Raw genomic sequence first — 24,673 nt, 5'->3', positions numbered from 1 at the left:
TTTTATCTGTACTATACTAAGTGTTGCCTTCAAAAGAATTGTGCTGACTCTTCTGAAGGACAATGTAATAAGATTTGGAAGCAGTACTCAAAATTATTTGTGGTCTGTTTTTCAAGTTCTTTAAAATCACTCAGTATCTACTAATAAACTACAAAGTCAGATGTTTTTAGAAGGCACTGCGGATAAGGTATGTGCATCCTTTGCTTTGACAGAAGGGAAGCAATTTGAGGCATTTTATTAAATGGTGTAGCAGTATTCTACTGCAGTTTTACACTTCCATGCAATATTTGATGAGTATCAATTCAGGAAAGATTTTTTTTGGAGTATTATACATTTTGTTAAGTATTTTGGTATGTAGGGCTTTGTATAATGTGTAGTATGTACTTAGTTTCAGACCTTAGCAGATGCTTCCCTTTGATTTAATGTCTTTTGAGAATGTACTGCCACAATACAAGTATTGTTTAAAAAGTTGTATGCTGGTCCACTTAATGCCAGTATTTGGTGATTTCTCTTTCTAGTTTAGATCAACAGAGTCTCTTGTAAATTTTGTAAAATCATCTTTCTGCAGTTATCTGAAAAAATATTTCTTGTTTACCTTGTGCCTGCTCTTGAGCACCATTTGTTCCCATTATAAATGATTCTAATTGATTTGATGTCTCTACCTTCTCATTCATTTTGATATAAATAGCGAACCTAAAAATAATCTCGGTGAGTACATTTGGTCCTGTACTAATAAGTTACCTTACTGTTGTGAAGTACTATATTTTCGTACCTAAAGCTTTCTGGTTTAGGGAGGAGAGAATTTTGTCAACCTATTTCCACAATAGAGGCATTTTATGTGACTGGTCTAATGTACCTTGTTTTGTTTTTAGCAAAAAATAAATTACCTGTTATGTGACATTGGCATTAACAGTTTCTCACTTTTACCAGCGTATCATTGCCGGTTTTGTGGTCGTCATCTCCAAACATTATATCCAAAATCTGGGGCTAGGCGTGTACTACAAATAAACTGCTTCAAGTTTTTACTGCTTATAATCAGATCTATAAATATACATGAAAATTAAGACTACCCGAGCTGAAGGCAAAAGATATCCATTTTTTTTTTGTACTTTGTACCTAGATATGTGATGAGAAAAACTCTGCCATGCACAAAAGGAACTAGAAAGGCGGTATCATATGGAACCATTCATTCCGGTCAAAAATTCCACCAGTCTCACTGGGTGGGACATAGATTTTATCATCCACACGTAACCTTAAGGGCGACTTTTCAGCCCAAGGGGGGGAGGACGCTAAATAAAACATTATTACTCAGGCTTCGGTTAGGGAAACAATATGTGAATACAGATCAGACATGGGTTTTAAATAATTCACGTATAAACAACTTCTTGCAGTGACTCCAGGGTGTAATTATATGTTTATAAAATATGCATTTTATAAATAGTGAATGCTTTTAACGTTTAAATTTTTTTTTTCAAAAACTTGTCTAGGTAATAATTTTATTGATTTTTCTAATATATAAGCATTTACATTCAGCTGTAATCGGAATGATTCCCATCAGCCTCCTCAATCTTTTTAGTTCATCCTCCCACATGTGACGTCAGGGTAGAAACACTGAACCAAACAAGCCATTTTCACATGCGTACAGGCTTCAGAGTGAGAAGCGGAGTGTAGGAGAGAAAACAGTTGCACAAAGAAACCAAGTTCTTTTTTTAAAAAAAAAACCACGCATCTCCTCGCAATCAATCCATCCATCATGGCGAGCAATCCTTTCGTCCAGCCATTTGCAAAGGGACAGTGGAGCGGAGGCGAGGACCCCGAGCAGACGGACCGTGGTGTTGGTGTTAGTGGCAGTCCGCAGGCGGGGGCGGGCGTTGTTGGCGGGGATGCAGCTGCTGCAGCCGAGAGCTGGCGAGCCGAGGTGAAGCAGCCGCTTGTACCAGACTCCAGGGGACAGCCTGTTGCCAAGGCAACTGCATCCGCAGGTAAGGGGGGGTGGAAATGCACTGAGATGCAGAGATGCTTTGGAGATCGCATTAAGAAAAAGATGCGCTTATGTAGTGAATCTCAAGATTTAAAATGAGGTCGTTCAGTTCGCTTTTAAATGCAGTGATTTAGCTAAATCGTACTTTAATGCTAATTTTGTTTGAAGTATTGACTTCTGAAAAATTTGGATACATAGAATGCAATATTTATGGTTTTTAATATTGCAGACGTATCCCCTCCCCCGTGTAGAAATTGGCATGGATTCACTGGATTCTTTGTTTACAAAAAATGTTGGCATTTATCCTCCAGTCAGATTTTCACAACAGACTGAAGTCGACTTTAAAACTTGTTCCAAACAGGAGTTAAGTTGCAGCATCTGATGAATCTTTATAGTATTACTGGCAGCATAGGAGTTAATTAAATATTGGGATTTTAATCTTTTTATTTTAGATGTCCAATGTTTGAAATTCAGCCACTAGTATAAAGTTGGTTAATGGAATGTATTGCTGCTTTGCACTTGTAATTTTAGCTCTCTAGGATTAGAGAGTAAAACATACAATATAGGCTATTTGTAAAGCTAAGCTGGCACATTAATTCATGGGGGAGTCCTTTGTTCTATCATGTTAGTTAGAAAAATATGGATGAATATTTGAAGTGTCAAATGAGTCCCACAGAAGTGACCACGAATGCAAACTTTTAAAGATGCATTGTTCACAAAATGTCATCTCCTAGTTTTTGAATGTTGTGGCTCAGTAAGAAAACAAACTGAAATTGGCACCAAATGTGTACCCTTCAGCATTTTCAGTTAAGTATTTTATTATTTAGTAAACAGCAGCCAATATAGTTTCAGAAGGGTTTTATTTTTTTTATTCGTTCATGGGATGTGGGCGTCGCTGGCGAGGCCGGCATTTATTGCCCATCCCTAATTGCCCTTGAGAAGGTGGTGAGCCGCCGCCTTGAACCGCTGCAGTCTGTGTGGTGAGGGTTCTCCCACAGTGTTGTTAGGAAGGGAGTTCCAGGATTTTGACCCAGTGACGATGAAGGAATGGTGTTATATTTCCAAGTCAGGATGGTGTGTGACTTGGAGGGGAACATGCAGGTGGTGTTGTTCCCATGTACCTGCTGCTCTTGTCCTTCTAGGTGGTAGAGGTCGTGGGTTTGGGAGGTACTGTCGAAGAAACCTTGGCGAGTTGCTACAATGCATCCTGTGGATGGTACACACTGCAGCCACTGTGCGCCGGTGGTGAAGGGAGTGAATGTTTAGGGTGGTGGATGGAGTGTCAATCAAGTGGGCTGCTTTGTCCTGGATGGTGTCGAGCTGCACTCATCCAGGCAAGTACTTGTGCCTTGTAGATGGTGGAAAGGCTTTGGGGAGTCAGGAGGTGAGTCACTTATCGCAGAATACTTAGCCTCTGACCTGCTCTTGTAGCCAGAGTATTAATATGGCTGGTCCAGTTAAGTTTCTGGTCAATGGTGACCCCCAGGATGTTGATGGTGGGGGATTTGGCAATGGTAATGCCGTTGAATGTCAAGGGGAGCTAGTTAGACACTCTCTTGTTGGAGATGGTCATTGCCTGACACTTGTCTGGCGCGAATGTTACTTACCACTTATGAGCCCAATCCTGGATGTTGTCAAGGTCTTGCAGCATGCGGGCTCAGACTGCTTCATTATCTGAGGGTTTGCAAATGGAACTGAACACTGCAATCATCAGCGAACATCCCCATTCCTGACCTTATGATGGAGGGAAGGTCATTGATGAAGCAGCTGAAGATGGTTGGGCCAAGGACACTGCCCTGAGGAACTCCTGCAGCAATGTCCTGGGGCTGAGATGATTGGCCCCCAACAACCATTTCCTTTGTGTTAGGTATGACTCCAGCCACTGGAGAGTTTTCCCCCTGATTCCAATTGACTTCAATTTTACTAGGGCTCCTTGGTGCCACACTTGGTCAAATGCTGCCTTGATGTCAAGGGCAGTCACTCTCACCTCACCTCTGGAATTCAGCTCTTTTGTCCATGTTTGGACCAAGGCTGTAATGAGGTCTGGAGCAGAGTGGTCCTGGTGGAACCCAAACTGTGCATCGGTGAGCAGGTTATTGGTGAGTAAGTGCTGCTTGATAGCACTGTTGACGACACCTTCCATCACTGAGACTAGACTGATGGGGTGGTAATTGGCCAGATTGGATTTGTCCTGCTTTTTGTGGACAGGACATACCTGGGTAATTTTCCACATTGTCGGGTAGATGCCAGTGTTGTAGCTGTACCGGAACAGCTTGGCTAGAGGCGCGGCTAGTTCTGGAGCACAAGTCTTCAGCACTACAGCTGGGATGTTGTTGGGGCCCATAGCCTTTGCTGTATCCAGTACACTCAGCCGTTTCTTGAAGTGAATCTAATTGGCTGAAGACTGGCTTCTGTGATGGTGGGGATATCGGGAGGAGGCTGAGATGGATCATCCACTCAGCACTTCTGGCTGAAGATGGTTGCAAACACTTCAGCCTTGTCTTTTTCACTCACGTGCTGGACTCCGCCATTGTTGAGGATGGGGATTTTTACAGAGCCTCCTCCTCCCGTTAGTTGCTTCCGCTGTTTAGCATGTATGTAGTCCTGAGTTGTAGCTTCACCAGGTTGGCACCTCATTTTTAGGTACGCCTGGTGCTGCTCCTGGCATGCTCTTCTACTCTCCTCATTGAACCAGGGTTGATCCCCTGGCTTGTTGGTAATGGTAGAATGAGGAATATGCCGGGCCATGAGGTTACAGATTGTGCTGGAATACAATTCTGCTGCTGCCGATGGCCCACTGCGCCTTATGGATGCCCAGTTTTGAGCTGCTAGATCTGTTCTGAATCTATCCCATTTAGCATGGTGGTAGTGCCACACAACACGTTGGATGGTGTCCTCAGTACGAAGAGGACTGTGAGGTGGTCACTCCTACCAATGCTGTCATGGATAGATGAGGACTGTGCGGTGGTCACTCCTACCAATGCTGTCATGGATAGATGCATTTGTGGCAGGTAGATTGGCGAAGACGAGGTCAAGTAGGTTTTTCCCTCGTGTTAGTTCGCTCACCACCTGCTGCAGGCCCAGTCTGGCAGCTATGTCCTTCAGGACTTGGCCAGCTCGGTCAGTAGTGGTGCTACCGAGCCACTCTTGGTGATTGACATTGAAGTCCCCCACCCAGAGTACATTCTGTGCCCTTGCTACCCTCAGTGCTTCCTCCAAGTGGTGCTCAACATGGAGGGGGACTGATTCATCAGCAGAGGAAGGGCGGTAGGTGGTAATCAGCAGGAGGTTTCCTTGCCCATGTTTGACCTGATGCCATGGGGTCCGGAGTCAATATTGAGGACTCCCAGGGCCACGCCCCCTGACTGTATATTACTGTACCGCCACCTCTGGTGGGTCTGTCCTGCCGGTGGGAGAGGACACACCCAGGGATGGTGATGGAAGAGTCTGGGATGTTGGCTGAAAGGTATGATTCTGTGAATACGGCTATGTCAGGCTGTTGCTTGACTAGTCTGTGGGACAGCTCTCCCAATTTTGGCACAAGTCCCCAGATGTTAGTGAGGAAGACTTTGCAGGGTCGACTGGGCTTGGTTTGCCTTTGTTGTGTCCGGTGCCTAGTGGTCCGATGCTGGGATAAAACAATATTACAGATCAATTTTCCAATTCCAGATTGGAAAGCCCTACAATGTGATGTAGCTTGACTTCCAAAAAAATTGACAAAGCTGCACACAAGCTACTATTTAAACTCAGTTTCGGTCAAAACCTGCAAATAGGTAAGACATTGGCGGAAGGGTAGAAAACTGTGGTTACTCATTGGAGATAAGTGCTAGCAGAGTGCCCCAGGGATTGGTGTTTGGATGCTTCTGTTTCAAATTTACGTTTAGACTTGGATTCAGAAGCTCAATGCAAATTAGTCAAATTTGCAGATGGTACCAAATTAGGAGAGACAGCTGATACAGAGGAGGCAGTTCAGGAAAGCACGTGGAACAATAGCAGATTAAATTTAATACAGACAAGTGTAAGGAACTGTATATGGGAAGAAAAAATGGAGCCTAAAAGTACTCCATAAGTGGTGTGAAATAGTCAACGATGAGTTGAAAGAGATCTAGGAACTTTAATAATATTGATACTTAACATGACTGTGGAGCAGCAATTGAAATAAATAGAATTCTAAATGCTGCAACCAAGTAGGGTTGTAAGTCAGGATGTCATAGTCAAACTGTACAGTGCTGTGGTCAGCTAGTTCAATCAAGACTTAAGGGAGATACTGAAGCCCTGGAGATGGTTGAGAAAATGCACAAAGCTGATCCCCAGTGACAGGAAACTAAGGAAACATGGCCTGTTCAGCCCTAAAAAGAGATCTTAGAGATATATAGTAAAGGTAGATCTGAAACACCACTTCAAACTAAACCGTGATATTAGGACAAGCAGACACCTATTAAATTAGTAAAAGGCCAACATAGGACTTCAGGAAGTTTTTCAGAGTGATCAATATCTTATCCAGAAATGTCTTTCATATGGAGGCAAAAACCCTGGAATCATTTGAGTAAATTTTGGATGCCATGATGGGGGATCTGTAGGGTCGTTCTAGATGGATGGGCTAAGATAGAGTAAATTTATTTTTCTCATCTGTATCTATCTTGTGATCTTATTTACATAGACAAATCCATGTAAACCTAGAGGCTCTCAGTGTACAATGTTGATGGTTCTTTATACTCTTAAAATACCTATTTTGCTGGGAACTTTGTTATGTAAAATTAGTAGTGGAGGAAGCCAGAAAATGCAGTTTGGGTTTTGGCCTTAATCATAGAATGAGGCAACACTGCTGTTTAAATCATTTTGCCTATTGTTTGCCGTTCGATTCATCATTCAGCCTTTCAAGTCGGAAACAAAAACATCCTTTTTTGAATGGCAGAATTTTGCATGTTTCTATGGTAGATGCCCTGGAATTCGTTAATGTATGCTGAAACACTGTGAGAACTTCAACAGGGTACAAATCTAAACAATTTTAAAATGAGCCTTTCACACTGTTTCATGAATGCACTGATTTTGTGTTTGGATACTGCTGTATACAATATTTATTTGATGAGAGGGCTTTAGGTACAGTGGATGTTAACATTGCTGTCTTGTATTGATAGTACTGCACAATACTTTAGACATTCAGTTTTTAAGCAATGACTAAACAAAAATTAAGATGTATTGAAACATTTGTTACCTGGGATAATTGACCTTTCTACTTACTGATTCGTCGTGAAGTCTTGTGATAAATTAGAAAGATTTATATTAGGATTAGTTTGATCTTCTGTCATTTATAACATGTTCCCTGGTGATTTTGTGCAGTGGATTATTGCTGTGTTGCCTTTGTTGAGAAGCTGCAGTGCTAAAAGCAGATCAAGACATTTACATTGGGTCTTAATGCAGGTAAAATCTATTTCCATCTTGCGGTGATTAAAGTTAGATGACATGCTTCCTGCTCAGTGAGTTTAAGTATACAGTAGTTTTTCCCTATACTAGATTTTGGTAAGCAGAAATTGCTGTAAGAATCAGTGAGAAAGGAATGAATTTGAACTATCTTGAACTCAACCAAGCATTCATAAAACTGTACTATTGTACTTGGAGGTCTGGTTCCTGTATGCATTAATATGACATTTTTTGACCAGCTCTGATGTTGCTTCAGTCACTTCCATTGGTGAAGGCTATCTTCTACAGTAAATCATAATCTGGTCTCTCTCTCTCTCTCTCTCTCTCATGTAATATAGAGGAGAGTGAAGCAGTGAACTTTCTGAACTCTGTGGGTGTCCTCCAGAATGCCTGCAGGAATAGTAACTTCAGGTTTGTGAGTTACGACAGCAGCTTGTATTTATTTAGTACCTTTTTAACGCAGAAAAACATCGCAAGGCGCTTCACTAAATTGCAATCAGACATGTGCTGAGCCAAAGAAGGAGATATTCGGAGGGGTGACCAAAAGATCAGTAATAGAGGTGGGTTTTAAAGAGGATCTTAAAGCAGGAAAGTGAGATGGAGAAACGGAGAGATTTTAGGGGGGAAATTGTATGCCTAGACAGCTGAGGCCAGAGTCAAAGGAATGCAGAGTGGTGGGGGGAGAGGTTGTAGAACATTAGAGGTAGGGAGTGGCAAAGCTATGAAGTGATTTAAACACAAAGATGAGAATTTTAAATTATGGGTGTTGGAGTACTAGTACCCCATGTAGGTCAGTGGTGACAAGGGTGATTGGTGAGCAGGACTTGATGCAGGATAGGATAGCAGACATCATTTTTGGATGAGCTAAAGTTTAAGGAGGTTGCAGGATAGGAGATCAGCCAGAAGAATATTGGAATAGTTGAGTCTGGAACTGATAAAGGCATGAATGAGGGTTTCAGTAGCAGATGGGCTGAGGTGGAGGGAGAGGTGGGCGGTGTTAAGGAGGTGGAAGTAGGTAGTCTTTGTAATGGAGAGGATATGGAGTCAGCAGCTCAGCTAGGAATCAAATAGGATGATGAGGTTATGAACAATCTTGCTCAATGTGAGACGGTGACCATCGAGTTTGTGATGGGGGCTGAAGACGATGGCTTCAGATTGCTGAATATTTAACTGGAGGAAATCATCCAAAACTGGATGTTGGACAGTCAATACTGACAATAGAGGTATTAGAAGGGTCGAGATAGATGGTGGAGAGGTAGAGCAGGGTACGTATGGAAGCTGGCTCCATGGGGGTAATTTTAACTCCAGGACGGATGGGTTGGGGATGGGTGGGAAGGTAAAAGTGTAAAACTTGACCCCAACTCTCCTCCAATCAGCCGTCTTCCAGTTTTGGCAGGGGGGGGGGGTTGCAGGCGACCACCCTGCTCTGAGGCGGCAGGTTGGTCAGTAAAATCTTTTAAGGAGGCTGCGTGAATCCATCTCACTAGCTTTTTTTATTTTCAACTCCTAGGATCCGGGATTCCCGGGCTTTCTGATTCTCACCACGTACTAGGAGGCGAGAAGGGCTGGATCAGCCCTTAAGTGCCTTTATTGCACTGCCTGTGGGCCACGAGGAGTAGGAGTGTTTGCTGTAGGTGCAACAAGCTTGCCTGCCGCCATCCGACCTACACAATCGGCCGACCATCTTTCTGCACTCCCATGTCTCCAACTCTCCCCACCGCCGTCCCCACCCCAATGTCCGACTCACCTGGCATCCACTCCCCGGCTGCTTTCGAACAGACAGCCAGCATATCACGTGGCTGTCGCGCGGAAAACATGCTGAACAATCTTAAGATGCCCTGATGTCAAAATTGCCAGGATGTCGGGACATCCATACTTGCAGGTTTTCCATCCTGAAATCCTCTCCACTGCCCAGTAAAAATCCAGGCCCATGTCTTTGGATGGTGTCGACGAGATGCAGTATGCAGATGAGAACAGGAGGTGGCCAAGGATCGAATGTTGGGGGATTCAAGAGGTAACAGTGTGAGGGAGGGTGTTTTATAGTGGAAAGCATTTATTTTGGAATCCAAATAATGGTGAATGACAAAAAAGATTTCCCACCTTTTGAGTGTGGAAGTAGTCAACACAGACATAGAACAAAAAAAGTAGACCCCAACAAGTTAGTTCTATAAAAATAGTATTGAATAAAGCAAGATTGTCCAATAATGGTTCTTCAAACTGGTTGACTTGGAGATGGTTATGAGAGGGCTTGAAATGCAACATACTCAGTAACTAATTCCCTGTACAGGATGGATTGCAAATTTTAATGTTCATCAAATTGAGGGATTTCAGTACTGGGGAATGGAGCACTCTCTCCAGGCCGAGGAGAATATTCCAAATCTTGTTATAGCAGAATCCAGCGGTTGCTGACCTGAATCAATCGGAAAAAAAAATTTTGATCTGAATTTGGAGTTTCAAATTGAGTTTCAATTGGATTTTAAAAAAATAATGTATAAGTGGCTGTAGTCATTTGTACTTAGCCATTTATTGGGGTAGAGGGGGATTTTTTTTTTGAATCATAAAAACTACTTGAAGATTGATCTATTGAATTATAGTTGCAAAGGGTAAAATCTAATATGGAAAGAAGTCATTATTTTCAGGGGCACGGTATGTTCTGATGTACTAACAAAATGCACAGAATTATAATAAATCTAAGATGGCACAATGAAGCATATGAAGGAGAAAAATTAACCATGCATTAAAATTGCCTAAAAGTGAATATACCATGCAATTAACTTGCTGGATTTGTTTTAAAAAAAACTGCAGATACAATTTGAATTGATAACTTGGGTGTGCTGTGAAATCAAAAGGGCCAAGCACAGGCAGCATTGTACAACTGAAAAGAAATGGTGATGATTTGAAAAAGCTTTCTTGCAAGATGACATTTTGAAACCTGTATTGTAAGCAAATGTTAAATTGAGGTAAAGATATAGAGGCACCGGAGAAGGCCCAAAAAAGATTTACAACAATGATACCAGAACTGAAGCGGTTACAAGTATCAGTTCCTGACATTTACCTGAGGAAGGAGGAAGCCTCCGAAAGCTTGTAAATTTCAAATAAAATCGTTGGACTATAACTTGGTGTTGTAAAATTGTTTACAACTATCAGGAAAGATTGAACAGGCTGGGACTTTTTTTTTCTCGCCAGAAAAGAGAAGGCTGAGGGGTGACCTGATAGAGGTCTTTAAGTAGACGTAAAAAAAATGTTTTCACTTGTAGGAGAGATCAAAACAAGGGGCCATAAATATAAGGTAGTCACTAATACTCCAACTACTCCTTGTGGTGGTGAGTTTCACACTCTGGGTAAAGAAATTTCTCCTGAATTCCCTATTGGATTTATTAGTGACTATCTTATATTTATGGTCCCTAGTTCTGGCATCCCCTGCAAGTGGAAACATCATCTCTACGTTTACCCTATCAAACACATTCATAATCTTAAAGATCTCTATCAGGTTACTCCTCAGTCCTCTCTTTTTCTAGAGAGAAGAGCCCCAGCCTGCTAGGTATAACCTCTCCGTTCTGGTGGTATCATAGTAAATCTTTTTTGCACCTTCTCCAGTGCCTCTTTATCCTTTTCATAATATGAAGACCAGAACTGTTCACAGTACTCCCAGTGTGGTCTATCCAAGATTAACATAACTTCTCTGCTTTTCAATTCTATCCCTCTAGAAATGACCTCCAGTGCTTGGTTTGCTTTTTTTTAATGGCCTTATTAACTTACGTCGCTAGTTTGTGATTTGTGTATCTGTATCCCCAGATCCCTCTGCTCCTCTACCCCATTCAAACTCTTATTATCCAATCAGTATGTGGCCCCCTTAATTTTCCTAACAAAATGTAATACCTCACACTTTTTTCTACATTAAAAGTCATTTGCCAATTACATGCCCCTTCTGCAAGTTTATTAATGTCTTCCTGTATTTTGTTGCAGTCCTCCTCAGTATTAACAATACCCCCCAATTTGGTGTCGTCCGTAAATTTTGAAATTGTACTTCCGAATCCTGAGTCCAAATCATTTTATGTAAACGGTGAACAGTAGCCCCAGCACTGATCCTTGTGGAACACAGTTCCTACCTTTTTTGCCAGTCCGAGTAACTACCCTTAACCACTATTCTCTGTTTTATAACCAGCTTGCTATCTATCCATTCTGCTACAAGTCCCCTGACTCTACATACTCTGACCTTAATCATGGGTCTGCTATGCAGTACTTTTTGAAGGTCTTTTGAAAATCCAAATATATTACATCTATTGCACTACCCTTGTCTACCCTTTCTGTTACTACTTCATAGAATTCAATAAAGTTGGTCAAGCATGACCTTTCCTTTTGAAATCCGTGCTGAGTATTCTTTACTTTTGGATTCTGGATGTTTTTTTATTACATCTTTTGAGTGAGGATTCCATTATCTTTCCCACCACCAACGTTAAGCTAATTGGTCTATAGTTCCCTGGTTCTACCTCCCATTTATAAATATCAAATTCACATTAGCTGTCTGCCAGTTCTCTGGCTCTTTTCCCTTTTTCTAATGAATTTCTATATATATATGTAATAGTGCCTCTGTTATCTCTTCCCTAACTTCTTTTAATATGTGTGATGCAATCCATCTGGACCAGGGGTTTTATCCTCTCTAAGTTTGATCTCTCCCTTTCTATCTTAAATGTCTTTATCTTTTTAAAAAATTTTTTTCTAATGTCATGCCCACCATGAAGGTTTCCCTGGTAGACACTGAGGCAAAGTAATTATTTAATATTTCTGCCATTTCGCTGTCATTACCTGTGAGTTTATCGTGTGTATCCCTTAGTGGCCCTGTCCTTATCCTGATTTTTCTTTGTTATTTATGTGTCTGTCGAATACTTTACTGTTTCTTTTTATATTCATTGATTAATTAATTTTCTAGTTTCTCTTCTCCTTCCTAACTTTTTAACTTCTTTCCTAACCTTTTCGTATTCCATTTTGTTGTCTGTGTACTCAGTGTATGTTTTTTTTTCTTTAGTTTCAATTTTGCCCTTATTTCTTTATTCATCCATGGTGTATCATTACTTGCTAACTAACTTGTTTTTGCTTTTTAGTAGGATATATCTCTCCTGGACTCTCGATCACCGTTTTAAATGTTTCCCACTGCTGTTCTATTTATTTGTTTATCGGTGAATTTTTCCAGTTTATTTTCCCTAGTTCCATTCTCATCCCCTGAAAATGAGCTTTTTTTCCCAGTTTATTACTTTGGTCTTTGTCTTACTTATGTCCTGCTCAGTCTTTATCTTAAACCTTATTATGTTGTGATTGCAATTGCCTAGAAGTTCCCCTACACTAACTTCTTTACCCAGAGAGTGGTTAGAATCTGGAACCTGCACCCTCAAGTAGTTGAGTCGAATAGCGTAAATGCGTTTAAGGGGAAGCTAGGCAAACACATGAGGGAGAAATAAATAGAAAGTTATGCTGATGGGGTTAGAGGAGGCTTGTGTGGAGCATAAACACCAGCGTGGACCAAATGTGACACATGTCCTATTTCTGGGCTGTACATTCTATGTAAGTGATTTTCATGTAATGCTGACAGGACTTTACTGTGTTATGAACACTAAAATGGTAAAGGTTAAATGTAAATTTTATGGAGGACTAATCTAAACCACGGATTGCATATCTAGCTGAGTAATGTCACTATTTTCTTTATCATTGTTACAAAATAAATTGCGAGTAGGGCTGGCTTTAGATTTTCTGGAGATCTTAGCAAAGTATAAACATGAGGCAAAACTGTATATTTTCATAGAAGACTAAGAAATTAAATTGTTTGGACTGTGTAAAGTCACCCCACTTGTTGAATCTAAGATAGCATCATCTCTTAAAGGACCAGCATTTGATTTATACCAAGGAACTGCTTAATCAGAAGAACCTTTTTAAATTCCCACTATTTGTCCTTTTTTAAGTCTAGGTGTAACGAATGCTAGGTTGCATTTGGCACCAAAGGGGTCCGCTGGATGCCACTCCCAAATCTTAAATCTTTCAAAAAAAAAACCCCAAAAACTTTTGTGGGGCCAGGAGGAGAAGTAGAGCTCCGTCGGGGCCCACAAAAATGTTCTGGCCCCCAGATGACCCTTTCTTGGCCCCTCCTCTGCATCTGCTGTAGCATTACATAACAATACAGCTCTTAATCTTTTCTAGTATTTAGTTTGCACAGGTCCAGGTCTGTCATGGAGAGCTACACAAATTGGAGAACTGTGGACCAGGATTTGTCCTGTAATGGAGACCATGGGGGTGATTTTTTGTCTCAGTACTGCCCCACTTCTCAGAGCGAGACAATATTTAAAAAGACTTACCATTGACTTGGTAAGCAGCCGGAAGCCCACCCAAATCAAAATTGCCCCTCCCCATATCTTATAAAGATAGTCATCCTCCTGGTAGGTAGGCAATAAATGACCTGTTTTAAGTACAGTTAAATGAGTACGATCAGGCATGTTACCTCTTTTGAGAGTTGTGCTTCCTCTTGATGGGGGTACTCATATGGCAAAATGTATTAATTAACATTGGGAATTGCCTAATTAATTGGGTAGACTGGCAATTACTGTAGAGGAGAAATGATCTGTACACTTAACTGCTTGAAGGCCAATGAAAATCTTGAATAGCAAGCAAATGTTCTTAGTTCCTGTAACTTTAATCCTCTCTGCTTGATTCAGTTGAAAACTAATTGAGACAAAGATAAATAAATGCCAACATTTTTTGGATGGGATCAAATATGGTTAGGGGGATTTGTAAACTTGTAATGGTAAAACTGAAACATCCCTTAAGATTGATTGCATAGATTTGTTCTAGAGATATAAACACCACGCTAGTTGGAATCATGTCAGAGACATCCTTATGCATACGAGACAAAACAATCAATCAAGCTTTATTAAAGTTGTTGCACCATGATTTGTTTACATCATTTAGTTATTAACATCTATCAATTATTTTGGCAATAGGGCCTGTATAAATTAACTATGATGATATGGTCTGGGCACAGACAACTTACTGTGCTTTGGATAAAAGTTGTGAATTTCTTGAATTAAAGAATGTACATTCTTTTGTGTGTCCTGGACTCTTTGTAAAGTTGTTCCCAACCTAGCTGTGTGCCACAAGGATCTCTTCCCCTTCCCCAAAAAAGCACATCAGGCATAATGCTAACCTCACATCATAATGCAAGGTCAGTTCATTGAAATAAATATTGGGTGCTGAGTGCATGTTGCACTGGGTCCACCTTGGGGTCAGTAGTCTATTACGGCTGCCAACAGCTCTCAAAGGGCTGCTGTACATCCTCAAAAGTTGTACTGCAATTGTGGGAGAATTTGGCTGAAGGTAGACAATGGCTGAGAACTGTACCACTTAGTGACACAACTTCAAAAGCGTTACAGAGAAGGATGCCTCATTTTGGAGGAGAGCACCACTCCACAATAAAGACCAGCAGCTGGGCAGCATGGATGGGGTGAAAGAGAAAGTGAATGCTGTCTCACCTGTGCCCTGGTCCTGGGAGCAGGTGAGAAAGGTAATTGCTGGGTTACACAAGGTCACCAAGATAAGTGGGCTGACATGTGACAAACTCTTACAATGTTGCCTTACGTTGAATCTGAATGATACTGTAAATTTGCTGCACCTTCATAAGGGGCAAATGCACTGCACTTTGCCAACTGATCATCTTTCTAACTGCTCTGGAATACTCATGTTGTTCATGGGCACTATATAATGTCATCACATTATTTGACCCTGTGGCCCATTATATATGGCACGTGGCAAGTAACAAGCACTAACTATACTAAATACTACATATTCATACACTCCCAGAAGATGGTTTGTGCCCTGGGTGGCATATAGGTACTCTCTCAAACCCTGTCCAACATGTGTTCCTTTTCTATTTGCTTGTAGAAGAGGGCTGCATATAACAAAAGGCAGTGCATGCTGACAGGAGGGGAGTCGCCAAAATGATCCTTGACTCATTATGAGGAGAGGGCTGTGGAGATAATGGGTGTTGGAGCAATAGAACGGGTGAGGTTGGTGGTCCCCCAAGCTCTTGGCTAATATATCTATTCACGCACTCGTGCAATCCTCACACGCAGGCAAACATTGCAGCATTTAAGTGTAACCTGCTGGCAATGGACCAATTTATAAGGCTTTTTTAGCTGCTGATCCTAAGGATGCTGCATAACCACTTGACTGAGTTGCAAACCACTGTGAAGAGTGTGGCCACTGTCTGATTATCTGCAGCAGAAACTCGCTTGGCCAAGGTGCTGAGCATAGACTCTGTTTTCATCATGAATGCTGTGATTGAAGCTCAAGATCTCCAGAGTACCAATCTGCAGCAGAATTTCTTGTCTGGATGTGGTATGTTGGGGAAACCAGCTAATGCAGAGCTTGAACAGATCTCTGGCCACGATGATGGTGTCCACCAATAAGAGAATGGCAGGAGCTAGCACAATTGATGGCGATGTGTCTTGGAGCGATACCACATCTGTTGCTCCCAACTACCAGACTCAAATGACTACAGCTGTGTATTTTGGCCTAAGCAGCCATCATAGAAATCCCTGTACTGCCTATTATAGAGCTACATACTAACCTGGCACGAGACCATCTCCAACCTTAGAGTCCGACATTGACATTCAGCAGCCATCAGTGAACATTAGAATGAAGTCTAAGACAGACTGAGGAGAAGGACTGGGGAAAAACACCTTAAGTGCATTTCCTCTTTAACAAAGTCAATTTACAAGCAACAATAAATACTGAGTATCGATCAAGACTTGCCACCAAAGTTTCCTGTTACTTTGAACTGCTCGTCCCTTGTCTATAATTTCAGTCTCCATTTGCCTTCTCATTAGTTTGTTAGTGAAGTATTATTTTACAGATTAAAGTTCTGAGCTATTTAAAATGGAAAAGTGCTTTCTTTGATTAGCTTTTACTGGGAAGATGACCTGCCACAGAAGTCAATTTATTTTGCCACAGCAAAATATTGATGGCACATCTGATTTGTCTCCTATATGTGTTCCTTTATAGTGGAGCATCTTTGTGTATTGCATTCTTTATGTTCCTCTACCACACATTAGTTACTACATAAAGGAATTCTATTTTAGTTTATTCAAGTTTCATAAAAATCAAGAAAATTATGTTTAATGAATCATTGCATGTCTGTACAGTATTCATACATTTAGTATTGAACCTGTTTCCCCCTTGTGTCTGTATTAAGTCTATTTATAGTTTTAAAATTGCATGCAAAATGAACATTACAAATTCCATTTTTGCTTCTGTGACTTTGTGAAAGTGGGAATAGGAGATCATGAATATTTTATTGCTGATTGAATGATATTGAACAAAAGTAAGTGCTTTTAGAGTTTTGCTTTAACTGCTTCATAGCTGTTAGATTTTAACCAGTACTATTGTTTGTTCTGAAGGTGTTTATTTTAACCACCTAATTAAATAAAACAAATTGAGTGTTGAATGGCTTTGAAATTATGTCATGGGATAATAGACATTCATCTGAAATTCTGCTGTCTGTTATTTAATGAAAACATTAACCTGTTCAAAATAAATTGTTTTAACGCCTTCACTAAAATGGCAGAGAGACAGGAATTTCAAATGAACATGTTAATCATTTGTACCTATTGAATTACAGTATAATTTCAAGACCAATGTATTTAAGGTCATCAAATTCTATATTTTATTCTAGCGTCTGGGAAAATTTTGCTTTTCTGTATACTTGTCACGATTTTTTTTGGGTGGAGGGACTGAGTTTCTTCACTATACTCCTCTGTGAAGGCAGTGCCTTATCCTGTATTATGGTTCCATGAATGCATTCAGTATTTCATCCAAGTGGCCATTCTTCATGAATGAGCCTAGAATGTGCGCGTTAGTAGGCTATTCAAACGTGGAGCACACAGTTGTCAAGCTTGGTTCTGTTCTTGTCAAAAATCTACAAAAATGCACTTCCAAGTAGCACTTACTGGACAGTAATTGGGTAAAAGAGCCATATCTAGTATTCTCCTCCTTAGAGGCGAGAGTGCTACTTGAACTGAGTCAGAAGGTTGTAGGCTTAAGTCCCACTCCAGAAACTTGAACACTTAACCTAGGCTGACACAGTGCAGTACTGAGGGAGTGCTGCACTGTTGGAGGTGCCATCTTTCGGTTGAGACGTTAAACCAAGGCCCTGTCTGCCCTAACAGGTGGATATAAAAATCCCATGACACTATTCAAAGAAAAGCAGGGGAGTTCTCCCCGGAACCGTGCCAATATTTATCTCTGAATTAACATCACTTAAACAGTTTATCTGGTTATTATCTCATTGCTGTTGGAGCTTGCTGTGTCCAAATTGGCTGCTGTGTTTACTACATTACAACAGTGTCTACACTTCAAAAATACTTCATTGGTTGTAAAGTGCTTTGGGACATCCTGAGGTCATAAAAGGTGCTATATAAATGCAAGTCAGTCTTTTTCTTTTTAACACTGAAACCAATTGTAGTAGCTGCACCACTACTCCAACTGAGCACAGACCAGAAATCGCACCTGGTCTGTGTGCCTCAATGTGATATAATGTGTTGCATTTATCATTAAGACATCAGGGAGTGTTACAGTGAATTTACCAATGTTTAAGGTTAACAGCAGAACAATGCGTCATTCTCATATATTTAGAAAAAAAAATGTAGTTTACCTCTTGCTTTTTTTATTTATCCAATACATGTAAATAATGATTTACAGGGAGCCATCAAATAGTTACCTACCTGGAGATTTTTCCAGATCATCAATATGCTCTATTCAGCTTGCCCAGATCTGATCTGCTTTTGCAGGAAGCCAGAAAAGTAACCTGATGAAGAATGACACCAGTCAAAAAGTTGAATGGGTGAACGATTCTTCCAGTTATTCAAAACCACTCTGTGTCTTACCAGTAACCACATTAGCAGAATGATATGATACAAGAGAAAGTTACATTTACCTGAAACACCAAACACAAGACAAAAGTCATTTTAAGCATGTGGAAATGTCAAAGATCTTCCTGAGCCTTATTTTTGCAGTTTTTAATTTTGATGCTACCTTACTACTGTGATGGACCTTCATGTTGCTTCCTTATCACTTTTTTTTAAAGCTCTCTGAAAGATTTGGCAAGTTCTTTTCTGATCGTGTTGAACACAACTTTTAGTTTTGGACAGAAGTGCCTTTCTACAGCATCTTCCTGAATGCTTTCCAGTCTTTTGATGGTCAAGAGTGAACTGAGTGATTCTGATGCAAAATCTTATAATGATAACGGTACACTTCAATTGAAAATTAGCTTCTAACATTGCAAATTCAAACTTTGTCCTTTTATATTACTGTATTATGAGCAATTAAGAAACATAGTTTGGTATGTAAAATACGTTGAGCTAAGGACACAGATAGACATGTGGAAGTACAGTATCTTAGCTATTACAGAAACATGGCTTAAACACGAGCAGGAATGGCAGCTCAACGTTCCTAGTTACACGGTTCTCAAACGAGATAGAGAGGGGGGATAAAAAAGGAGGGGGGTGGCAATATTGGTTAAAGAAACAATTACGGCTGTGAGGAGGGATGATATGTTGAAAGGATCATCAAATGAGGCCATATGGGTTGAGCTAAAGAACAAAAAAGGGGCAGTTACACTACTGGGAGTGTACTATAGACCCCCAAACAGTCAGAGGGAGATAGAAGAGCAACTATGTAGGCAAATTTCTGAGAAGTGCAAAAACAATAGGGCAGTAATAGTAGGGGATTTCAACTACACTAATATTAACTAGGATACAATCAGTGCAAAAAGTATAGAGGGCGCAGAATTCTTAAATTGCACTCGAACCTTTTAGCCAGTACGTAGCAAGCCCAACAAGAGAGGTGAAGTTCTGGATTTAGTTTTAAGGAATGAAGCTGGGCAGGTGGAAGGAGTATCAGTGGGAGAGCATTTTGGAGATAGTGACCATAATTCAGTTAGATTTAGCATAGTTATGGAAAAGGACAGAGATAGAACAGGAGTAAAAGTTCTCAATTAGGGAAAGGCCAATTTTACTAAGCTGAGAAGTGATTTAGGGAAACAGCTACTTGAAGGTAAATCAGAGGGAGGCATTCAAGGGGGAGATTCATTGAGTTCAGAGTAAACATGTTCCCACAAAGAAAAAGGGTGGGACTGCCAAATCTACAGCCCCCTGGATGACAAGGAGCATACAGGGCAAGATAAAGCAAAAAAGCAAAGCTTACGTCAGACATCGAGAGCTCAATACTGCAGAAATCCTAGAGGAGTATAGAAAGTGCGGAGGTGAAATTAAAAAGGAAATTAGGAAAGCAAAGATACTGGCAAGTAAAATTAAGGAAAACCAAAAATGTTTTACAAATATATAAAGAGCAAGAGGATAACTAAGGAAAGAGTAGGGCCTATTAGAGACCAAAAAGGTAATCTATGTGTGGAGGCGCAAGATGCGGGTATGGTTCTTAATGAGTACTTTGCATCTGTCCTCACAAAAGAGGGGGTTGAGTGTGAAATATAGGATGGGATAAACATAGTGAGAGAGGAAGTATTAAGGGATTTAGCATCTTTGAAAGTAGATAATTCACAGGCCCGGATGAAATGTATCCCAGGCTGCCAAGAGAAGCAAGGGAGGAAATAGCAGAGGCTCTGACCATAATTTTCCAATCCTCCCTGGCTACAGGCGTGGTGCCAGAGGATTGGAACGCTGCTAACGTTGTACCGTTGTTTAAAAAGGGAGAAAGAGACTGAGTAATTATTGGCCAATTCGTCTAACCTCAGCGGTGGGCAAATTATTGGAATCTGAGGGACAGCATAAATCGTCATTTAGAAAGGCACGGATAAATCAAGGATAGTCAGCATGGATTTGTTAAGGGAAGGTCGTGTTTGACTAACTTGATTGAATTTTTTGAGCAGGTAACAAGGAGAGTTGATGAGGGAAGCACATTTGATGTAGTGTACGTGGATTTTAGCATGGATTTTAGCAAGGCTTTTGACAAGGTCCCACATGACATACTGGTCAAAAAAGTGAAAGCCCATGGGATCCAAGGGAAAGTGGCTAGTTGGATCCAAAATTGGCTCAGTGGCATGAAGCAAAGGGTAATGGTTGACAGGTGTTTTTGCGACTGGAAGGCTGTTTCCAATGGTGTCCTGCAAGGCTCAGAACCAGGTCCCTTGCTATATTAATGATTTGGACTTGAATGTGGGGGGCTGCATCAAGAAGTCTGCAGATGATACAAAAATTGGCCGTGTGGTTGAAAGGAGGAAAGCTGTTGACTGCAGAAAGATATCAATGGTCTGGTCAGGTGGGCAGAAAAGTGGCAAATGGAATTCAATCCAGAGAAGCGGGGAGTGCAAACAAGGCAAGGGAGCACACAATAAATGGGAGGATACTGAGAAGTGTAGAATAACAAAGGGACCTTGGAGTCCATGTCCACAGATCCCTGAAGGTAGCAGGATAGGCAGATAAGGTGGTTAGAAAAGCATATGGGATACTTTCCCTTATTAACCGAGAAATTGAGTAAATGTAAGGAGTCTTACAACACCAGGTTATAGTCCAACAGCTTTATTTGAAATCACAAGCTTTCGGAGCTTTCCTCCTTCGTCAGGTGAAAGCTCCGAAAGCTTGTGATTTCAAATAAAGCTGTTGGACTATAACCTGGTGTTGTAAGACTCCATACATTTGTCCACCCCAGTCCATCACCGGCATCTCCACATCACGAGAAATTGAGTATAAGAGCAGGGAGGTTATGCTAGAACTGTATAAAACATTGGTTAGGCCACAGCTTGAGTACTGTGTACAGTTCTGGTCACCGCATTACAGGAAAGATGTGATTGCACTAGAGAGGGTACAGAGGAGATTTATGAGGATGTTGCCAGGACTGGAGAATTTTAGCTATGAGGAAAGATTGGATAGGGTGGGGTTGTTTTCTTTGGAACAGAGGAGGCTGAGGGGAGATTTAATTGAGGTGTATAAAATTATGAGGGGCCTAGATAGAGTGGATAGGAAGGACCTATTTCCCTTAGCAGAGGGGTCAGTGACCAGGGGGCATAGAGTTAAAGTAATTGGTAGAAGGATTAAAGGGAGTTGTGGAGAAATATTTTCACCCAGAGGGTGTTGGGGGTCTGGAACTCACTGCCTGAAAGGGAGAAACCCTCATCTCATTTTAAAAAGTACGTGTATATGCACTTGAAGTGCCGTAACCTACAAGGCTACGGAGCAAGTGCTGGAAAGTGGGATTAGGATGGATAGCTCTTTTTTGGCTGGCACAGACACGATGGGCTGAATGGCCTCCTTCTGTGCGGTAAATTTCGATGATTTTATAGGATCCATGAAAAGCAAGCTACTCAACTCGAAGTGATTTATAAAATGCAGTATGAATGAAGCAGTGATTCTTTGCACTGGAGGCTAAAAAACGTGCAAGTCAGTTTACATATCTTCCTGTTACCATTCCCATCAGGAAGACCAGGGCATTGGGCAGCTGATGCATTCATTGTATGTGCCAAAGTTCCCCTTCTATGCTAGTTAATTTGTCCCAGCATGTTGGCATCTACTATAACTACAGAAGTTCAAGTTAAATGCCAGGGCCAGTACTCTGCCAACCTATGTTCCTCAATAGTGATCGTAGCTCCTGTCTGCTTGGCTGGCGAACACATCTGGTGACCAGATGGATATGTGGCCTTTCCAAGACATGCAGCAGCACATTTAACAGATTGCAGTCTTCTTGGCTTTCCAACATTTCCATCCGCCATCATCTGGACAAAATTTAACCACAATTTAAGAGATTCTGGACCCTTATCAAATATTGAGCAATAGTGCAGAAGAAGGGAGTGAATTACAGATGTATGTGGGACCCAGTTTGGTTTTGGGTAAATCTACACACTATTAATAAAATTACATGCCCCTTAAATGTCTGTAAATTACCCACAAAGGCCTGTTTTTGTAGAAGATATCTAAGGTTGTTTTTTCCCTCTTTTATAGATCCCATTAGTGAGCAAGAGCAATTGTTGTTTGGACAGTTTAATAGTGAGGTAGTAACTATTAAATAACAATGCGGTGCAACAATCCAAGTACAGTAGCTCAATGGATGTCTGATCTTGGTGGGGTTAAGTTTTTAAACTTTAATTCACCTGGATTCCCTATGTGCATAGGTATAATCACTGGGGGTAACATTCAACTTCAGTGGAGGTGCAAAACGGGTGGTATCACATTGCCCACCTGGATTCCTTTCCACTGACTTCAATATTTTATTCTGTCACAAAGATCTTTAAAAACTATTACTTTTCTTCTTGTCCATAAATGCCCTATGCTGCTACTGTAATAGTCATGTCTTGTCTTTGTGCTGTTTAAGTCATGCAACTTTTTTGGACCTTTGGTCATGTTCTCCTGAGTCACTGGTGATTCCTTCATTTTTTTGGTGCCATAATTGTTGTCTCCTTTGCAAATTTGTAAGCTGTCTTCCCCTCACCAAAAATCTGCTCACATTTCTTCATAAAGAACTTACCAGATATTCATGGGCCAGTCAGTGAAATAGTCTTTCCTCAAATCCTACCAGTCCCTTGCCCCCTCCCTTTACACTGTTGGACCTCAGCCTCCCTAGTGCTACCGGACCTTCATATCTGACCCAATGGTGGCAGATCTTGGGCCCTTCAATGCTCTCACATCCCTTGTCCCACTTTTCAAACCTTGGACTTCCTCCTCCATACATGCAGCTGGGCCTGTTAGAACTCAAAAGGTAAGAGGAACTGCTGATAGAAGGCTCTACCCAGCCCACAGGGCCTGTAGGCTTAAAGTCACTTTTCCAGACATCTGAGGAGCAGTCAGGACACTGCGCTTCACAGGGTAGTCTGCTACAGATCTGATTAGCTTCCTGCCAGAGGACCTTCAGTCTCCTGGACCAGGGGGCCATGCTTTGCCAGTGGCCATCAAATTCACTATCATCTTGAGCTTTTTCACCTCAGGCTCCTTTCAGGTTGCTACATAAGACATCGCCCGCATCTCTCAGTCTGCAGTGTATTAAGCAGGTCACTAACAACTTGCATTTATATGGTGTCTTTAAAGTAATGAAAACATTCCAAGGCGCTTCACCGAAGCATTATCAAACAAAATTTGACACCGAGCCACATAAGGAGATATTAGGACAGAGGTAGGTTTTAAGCAGTGTCTTAAAGGAGGAGAGAGAGGTTAGAGAGGCAGAGAGGTTTAGAAAAGGAATTCCAGTGCTTAGGGCCTAGGCAGCTGAAGGCAATGCCGCCAGTGGTGGAATGATTAATATCGGGGTAAGCAAGAGGCCAGAATTGGAGGGCAGAGATCTCAGAGGGTTGTAGGGCTGGAGGAGGTTACAGCGATAGGGAGGGGCAAGGCCATGGAGGGATTTGAACACAAAGATGAGAAGCTATAAATTGGGCTGTGTAGCGCCTGTTTTTTAGGCGCCTCCTAAGGTCCCAAAATGGCATCTGGAATACGCATGCATGCTTCTAGCGTGACGTGCACTGGACGCCATCTTGATAAAGGCATTTGCGCAACCAAACATTGGTACCATGTAAAGTAAGGAGACTATGGGTTCAATTTTAAACCTAAGTTGGGGGCGGTGGGGGGGGGGGGGTGGTCTGTAAAAATTGCAGAAATGCAGAGCGGGTTCAGGAGCCGGCTCCATCCCGCCGACTTCCGAGTTTCCCACAGACGCACGTGTGTGCGCGCAGGTGTCCCAAATCCGGAAGTCCCATCAGCAATTAAAGCCGGTGGGATGATAGTTATGGAACCAAATATACCGCATTAAGGTACTTAAGGCACTTTACTTGTGACACATTAGGTAGTTAGAACGATTTTTCACTTACCTGGGCGGCTTTCCTACAGCTTCTGATTCACGTCGGATCAGGCAAAAAAGAAACAAAATAAATTAAATAACAAACCATTGCACAAAATTAAAACACAAAATCAACCTACCTTTCCACCCTGCTCCGATGTCCGATTCTCCCTCTCCGATCTCCCCCTCTTCTCCCCCTCCCCCCATACAACGTCCACCCGATTTACCCCTCTTCCCCTTCTCCTCCCCCCCGATCTTCCCCCTTCTCTTTTTTCCCCTTCTCTTCTCTTTCCCCTTCTCTTCTCTTCCCCCGATCTTCCCCCTTCTCTTCTCTTCCCCCCGATCTTCTCTCTTCTCTTCCCCTTCTCTTCTTCCCTCCCCGATCTTCCCCCTTCTCTTCTCTTCCTCCCCGATCTTCCCCCTTCTCTTCTCTTCCTCCCCCGATCTTCCCCCTTC

General features: G+C 41.6%; 1 protein-coding gene across 3 annotated transcripts in view; it reads left to right on the top strand.

Annotated features, from left to right (window-relative positions):
* Positions 1 to 1,607: 1,607 nt before the first annotated feature.
* rtn1a (reticulon 1a) overlaps positions 1,608 to 24,673 on the top strand; it is a 176,135-nt gene continuing 153,069 nt past the window's right edge. For all 3 annotated transcript variants that reach the window (XM_067991885.1, XM_067991884.1, XM_067991883.1), the window contains exon 1: positions 1,608 to 1,982. In XM_067991885.1, the coding sequence (XP_067847986.1) occupies positions 1,754 to 1,982 (229 nt within the window). In that variant the 5' untranslated portion in view covers positions 1,608 to 1,753. The remainder of the gene's footprint in view (positions 1,983 to 24,673) is intronic.

The sequence above is a fragment of the Heptranchias perlo genome, chromosome 10 (assembly GCF_035084215.1).
Source record: "Heptranchias perlo isolate sHepPer1 chromosome 10, sHepPer1.hap1, whole genome shotgun sequence".
NCBI classification, from domain to species: Eukaryota; Metazoa; Chordata; class Chondrichthyes; order Hexanchiformes; family Hexanchidae; genus Heptranchias; species Heptranchias perlo.
This window is presented reverse-complemented; position numbering and strand designations above follow the sequence as displayed.